Consider the following 6,947-nt stretch of genomic DNA (forward strand, 5'->3'; position numbering starts at 1 on the left):
ACTATTTTGTTACATTTTATAGAGCAAATGATGAATCAAGTTAATAATAGGTAAATTCATTTAAAAATTCGTAAAATAGTGGCTAAGAAAAATATCATAGTACAGTCTATTTATTATTACAACAGCACGCTAACGACCATTTTGATGTCTTCTAAAATTATCAACCTGAAATCCTCTTTCGTCCATCGATTGTTGACCCATGGATAACGTGGTTTGATCATACTGGGTGGAACAGAGACCACAACAAATCATATGAAGTTTGCCCCCCCACAGCAGATCTCATACCGCCTCCCTCTCAACGCCCGCAGCTGTGGCTGAAAGCTCTAGAAACGTCTAGTAACGTTACGCTCCAACTGCGTCAGTACTGCTATTCACAGCTGAGGTTACGCGAGAAGATCGCGAGTATAGTCCACGGGCAGTAACCGTTTGCACTGGTTGTTTGTGGGCAGCATTCCTTCTTTTTGCAGGCATTACAGTCCCTTTTACCACACTGTCTTATCTGCGAAAAAGAAGCTCATCTCACGCCAAGACATGTAAGTTTTGTGGAAAGTTCACATGAGGATACAGTGGAGGGAAAGTGCGATAGCACACCTTCCTTAGCCAGTTAACGGTAGCAAGTGAGAACATGCTTTTTCAAAGGCGGGAGGTTGGCCTTGCCTTAGTGAATTGCAATTAAGCTAGCGGTAATAGTCTACGTAGCTGGGACCCTCGAGCAAAGTAGACAAGCACAGTGTATTATTGCAGTTGTTGTGGCGGATCCGCTGTCCCAGCTTTAGCTGAAAACAAGGGTACTTTTGCAAATGGGATAGGTCCGGCACACCGCATGGCTTAACTAACGTAATGGCTAACGTCAGCGTTGTTAGCATGGCTAGCAGAGTGTCTCTCGAACGATTCCGTCCAGATTAGCATTCGTCATTAGATTGCCATGAGGTCTGTGTCAGAAGTCATGATTGCAGCATTATTAAGTAAATCTGTGACTTGTATGTTAAATACAAAGGCAACCCTATCAACGATTAAATGTTAGATCGCAAAGTTTAAAACGTTTTACTTCGCGAACGTTTAACGTTTGTATTTAGCGGTTAGCGTTAGCTTCCATACACTGCATTGGTTGGTCGATCATTTGTAAGAGGATTTGGCTAATGGGGCCATCACTACAATGACACTGCCAAGAGGAATATAGTGTCAGTAAATAAACATGCTGAAGAAGAGATCGCTACCATTATTGTATCATGCGTATAAAAATCTTATCAATAAACAAATAGTTAGCTACCACCTCTGTAAAGTGAGTCGTTGATCACTTGCAGACGCTGACATAACATCTGTACTGGAAGTCCATCACTCATCGGTGTAGTTAATGGTCAATTTGTAATGTGAGGGAATAATCTCACATCATTTAATACGTTTTATTCTTCCATGTTTTTCTCTCATTTCTTCTAACTACACCTGTACCAGACCTTTGAACTTACCATTCTAGTGGTTAAAACTAAGCCTCACTAATTATTTGATGGTGAAGTTGGGATATTAGTCTCTCCAGGACTTCACAAAATGTGAATTGAGCGTGATCATAACTTTTGCAGCTTCGGAAATGTGAGCTGAACCCATCCAAAACATCATGTCAATTTGACTTTTCACATTTTAGTGTGCACAGATGAGCGGCATACTGTGTAACAGGATGCTCTGTGGCAACCTGATACATTGGCTTTCTGCTGGCAAGCTGTTGTGTCTGAAGACCTACCCACCTGTCAGCAGCACTGACCTGAATTACGTATTTTTTGTGCAAGTCATGGGTCTGATGAACTTTATACTGTTACACAACAAATAGGAAAAGTTAGGAAGCTTTTAACTGGAGCCTGACATTCTGTTTAGAGAGCTGTGTGGCTTCTCACTTTGTCTTGGAAACTATTTCTGTAACAGACTGTTTACATGTGTTGATGTCCTCTGTTTCTTCACAGGCATCCAGCAACTGCTAAGTGGTACGATAGGAGGGACTCCGTTTTTATAGAGTTCTGTGTAGCGGACAGCAAAGATGTTAAAGTCAATTTTGATAAAACAAAGTGTGGTTTCAGGTAAATTTACCTCATTTTTATTAAAGAACTCAAGTTTTATTTAACCATGAATTTCTTTTTAAATATATTGTTGGTTCTCCTCCTACTGTCTGTGAGTAACCTGTATTTGTAGTTTAATTGTTCCCAAAAATTAGATAAGCAACTTTTTTTTCCCCCCACAGTTGTCTTGGAGGAACTGACAATGTCAAACACGAGAATGAAATAGACCTTTTTGAAGCCATTGATGAAAATGTAAGTTGTACTGAATGTCTGTTGGACCACATAGCAGATGGCATTGTACAAAAAGTGGACTGAAACTGACCACATATTTCCTTATTTTCTACGCAGGAATCCAAACATAAACGCACAGATCGCTCAGTGTTGTGCTATTTACGAAAAGCACAGCCAGGGAAGGCGTGGCCAAGGCTAACGAAAGAGAAGGCTAAGGTCAGTTTAACACAAACATTACATGTAAAACACAGTGTGTATCAGAAATTTTAAATACTAACAGAGAACAGTACGATGCTGTTAATTGGTGCACAATATTAGAATTTCATAAACGGTATTGGTTAAATGCAGCAAAGCACTACAGTGAGAGACATGGCTTTTGTGTTTCCACAGCCAAGTTGGCTCAGCGTCGACTTCAACAACTGGAAAGACTGGGAGGACGAGTCAGATGACGAGAATGGCCACTTCGATCAGTTCTCAGATGTAAGCACTATGCATGGATTAGTATGGGTCAGGTATTTCATAATTGCTTTTAATGGCATCAGTCAAAGTCACCAACAAGCCCATTTGACAAACCCACATGACATTTGACCAAGAGCCACAATGTAAGCTTCAAAGAATCCAGGTTGAAGAAAATATTGTGGTATATATTGTCTGTTAAAAAAATGAGATGCAAAATGTTCCTAACTTCTTCCCCTTTGTGGAATGTCCCAAGTTTTCTTGATAATTCATTTCATTTCTTATAATATATACTCTATATTATATATTGATTATATGTATGTTAATTTTTGAATGTAATAACCAAATGGAGTACACATGATGTTAATCGTGTATGTCTGCAGAGGTACTGATTTTTTATTTTTTTTATTTTTTTAAGGGAAAAATAACAGGGGTACTTGATGGTTTAGGGGTGGGAGCACTGGTCATGAATGCCAGCATTCATGTCAGACTGTGAACCATTGCTGCATGCCAATCCCCAGCTCTCTCTCTCCCCTCATTTTCTGTCGTCTTTCCACTGTCGCCATCTAATGGATGCATAAAATGCCCCAAAAATGTTTCAAAAAGAGAGGAAAAAAGCAGTGGTATTGAATTGGTGCTTGATATTGGCCAATAACTTGTATAAAGGTACTGTAATCTGTATGGGGGCAAAAAAAAAAAAAAAAGTGAGGTTGGTACGTCTCTATAATGTAGTGCTGCTTGAATGCACATGAACCTCTTGAGCATTTTGGAGTTTTCTATTGTTTACCATTATTTCTTTATTCAATCAGAACCATTTTTTATGAAAACATACTTGCACACTGATGACTCAGCATCAGGAGCAATTTGGGGTTCAGTATCTTGCCCAAAGACACTTGGACATGTAGACTGCAGAGGCCAGGGATCAAACCCCCGACCCTCTGAGTGGACTTCCTGATCCACAGCCACGTAGTGAACCCATACAGGTCAATCATGCTGACAGAGAAAGAATTCTGAGAGGACCTCAGTAAGAAGTTTGTGACAGCACATTTGTCTGGATAATGCTCTAAATTCATCTCAAAAGAGCTGGGCTGAAAATGGCTCAGTCAACATGATAATCATCTGAAGCAATATAGCAAAACAACCAAGAAATGGTTGAGGAAGAAAAATGTGTGTTCTGGAATGGCCCAGTTGAAGTACTGAGAGGCGACCTGAAGTGGGCAGTTCCTGCCACACACCCATCCGTCCTCACTGGACTGGCTCCGTTCTGCAAGGAGGAGTGGGCAAAAATCCCCAAAGCACTTGTGAGAGACTGACGAGTCACTACAGAAAGTGTTTGGTTGAGGCTGTTGCTTTGAAAGGAGATGTGATACCCTGTTACCTGAAGGGGTTCACATATTTCATTACTTTCATTACATAGACAATGACAATAGACATCTGGAATGACAGTTATTAAGTATTTTTTTTTACAAATATACTGATTATCTCTGTAGGATTCACAAACTTTCAAGCAGCACTGTAAACTTAACTGTGGTAGGAATATCCAACTATACAGTTCTGTAAAGATGGAAAACTTGTCTGCCACAGCCAGCCTCTCACCTGGTCATCCCACCTGTGACTGAATCATTCTGTGTGCTATCTTAACAAATAGAATGAAGCATGAACCAAACATAAACTGAGAGAGATATTCCACCATTGTCCTACTCTGACTCCTCAGTTGTATGTCTCTTATGAAGTAGCATTTGTTTAATAATGTAAGGAGAGTAAATGATGTGCCTTTGGTTTAATATTACAGATGATGAACAACATGGGAGGGGATGAGGATGACCTACCTGATCTAGATGGTGCAGATGATGTAAGGATCTTTTTTTTTTCCCTTTCACTTCATTTTCAAGCATTGAGCTTATATTCACAGACTAACAAAAACTGATTCTAAAGCAGATGTTAATCAGTGGGAGTTAAGGCTATCATCTACAGTAATCTACTTTTTTGTCTTCATAGGATGAGTCTGCGGATAGCGATGATGAGAGTAAGCATTCATGAACCTTTTATAATAACAGCAAATTACAACAGTAAATAGAGGCTACTATGATAATAAACTTGTGACGTCAGATTAAATGTTATTTCTGTCCCACTTTCAGAAATGCCAGATTTGGAATAGAAGACTATAAGACTCCGGAAAGAAAATGGAAGAACTGAGGGAAAGAGGAATCATAACAAATGTATATCTTGAAATTGAAGGCAGTGACAAACAGCTGTACATATGAGTCAGTAGCCATATTTAAATCCATAGCCTCAGCTCCAAACTCTTGACCGATCAGTCCACTGAAGGTTGATATGCATGGTATTGTACAGAGCAGCTATCTCCACTTCCATTTGCTGTACTGCACCTTTTGGGTATCTCGTTTTACTGTTAAATATTACAAGTAAGCACACATTATTTGTTGGAAAAAGCTGTATAGTTGTCCTCAACTGAGCAATACATGTTACAAGATTTACAATTTGTTTTAAAATGAGTTGTGGTTTTAAATGATTAGGCCCACCCATTCCCAATGTTGTGGTTTTAACTTAGTTAACCAGTGTAGTTCATGGTTGAAGAACACTAGCAAATGTTCATCAGAAAGATTAGGTGCATTTTCTGATTGGGTTCCTCTAAAGCCTTCCATGTGCTGTGAATTTGATATCCAGGAAGCCGGTCTTTGTTTCTGTGGCTTAACCTTCCAGCGTACATGTCTACCTTCACTTCTTGTTTAATGTTCGCGAAATTGGAATATTCTGATATCTTGGCAAAGCTATTTACATCTTTCCAGTTATCGCCTAATTTGGTAATCTGAATTAATTCAAAATATCTCGATTGTTAACAGTTCTTCTCTCCATACCCATCTAACATGGACACTCATGTTAGACTGCAGAAGCAAGGTGAAGTGTTTTGCAGCTGATAATGAGGCCTGGAGTTCGGTTGGGCCTCAGCATTATGTGGTTTGTTGCTATCCTCCAGTTTTTTTTCCGTGTGTTCATCTAGAATGATCCTCCCCTGTTGGCGAGGGAGCGTCAGAACGTTAGGTGACGTGTAATGACCAAATTATATTTGCACTGTCAATAAAACTTATGGGGAGAAAAGTGATGTTGAATTACAGTGGAAATTCTTTTTTTATTGTCTACATCTTTCTAATAAACTGTACAAGAATCATTTTAAATGCCTTTTTTCTTAAATAATATTTAACTTGTTTTTATTCACTTTCCCTTCAATAAAACAATGCTTTTTTTCAGCAGGGTCATGGTCGGTAGATTTAACCCTCAGATATTGGAAACAATCATTTTGGACAGAATACAGAATTGTTCAGTTGAATTCTGGGAGCAAGTTGGGCTTCTAGCCTGGTTACAGATGTAACCTTTGTACTCTGATAATGTCATTGTTTAGCTTTATTGTGTACACCTGTTTTCACCAAAATACGTTTTTGCTTGAGTATTTAAACTACTGTTAAGACTACTACAGCAGCCTATGGTCATGCTGGAATGACAGTTTGAAGTTTGAGTCTTGTCCTCTTGTAGTTGATGAGAATTTCTGCTTTTTAAGATGGGTCACCTTTAGAGAGCATCACTGGATTGTAGAGTGACAGTTTGGTATGGCACATTCATATGCAATACTGCCCCTTTTATGTTGTCCAAACTTAAGAATAGTTTTTAAACAAGTTTAGCCATTTTGTATTTAATATATATCATTTTATTTATTACAAAGTATTTCTACTTGAGTACAATTTTGGGGTGCTGTTGCTCTGAATTCGGCGCTAGGACCCAGATACCTCCGTACTCCTCGGCCCAGATAATTAGCGTACTTCCTTCTTAAGGCCTGATTTCCTCACTGTCATTTCCGAGAAGATGACTGTAATATGCAACACTAGTTTCCTGTTTTATAGGCACACTAAAATAAAAGCGCGAATTAGTCAGTCGTTTTGTACTTGTGATAACATAGCTCTGGTTTTGGATTATAAGTGGATACTTTAAGACAGCCTTAAGGATAATATAACCCAGTCAACAAATAACGTTTAAACTAACGTTTTTTGGACGTGTTAAGCATTAGTTTAATGAATGACACATAAAATAGAAATGAACTTAGCTGACAAGCTATAGACTCACATTAGTACTCACACTGGCCATTAACCACAGTTCTGAGGTATTGTAGCCTAACATACTTGAGTGTTTTTATTCTGTACTGCT

General features: G+C 38.8%; 1 protein-coding gene across 1 annotated transcript; it reads left to right on the plus strand.

Moving 5' to 3' along the window:
* Positions 1-180: 180 nt before the first annotated feature.
* LOC143327340 (prostaglandin E synthase 3-like) lies at positions 181-5,919 on the plus strand. Its single transcript, XM_076741630.1, has 8 exons — positions 181-533; positions 1,953-2,066; positions 2,228-2,297; positions 2,394-2,492; positions 2,667-2,756; positions 4,525-4,584; positions 4,731-4,758; positions 4,871-5,919. Coding segments are annotated over exons 1-8 (483 nt in total). The 5' UTR covers positions 181-531; the 3' UTR covers positions 4,891-5,919.
* Positions 5,920-6,947: the final 1,028 nt, after the last annotated feature.

This window comes from Chaetodon auriga, chromosome 10 (assembly GCF_051107435.1).
Source record: "Chaetodon auriga isolate fChaAug3 chromosome 10, fChaAug3.hap1, whole genome shotgun sequence".
NCBI lineage: Eukaryota > Metazoa > Chordata > Actinopteri > Chaetodontiformes > Chaetodontidae > Chaetodon > Chaetodon auriga.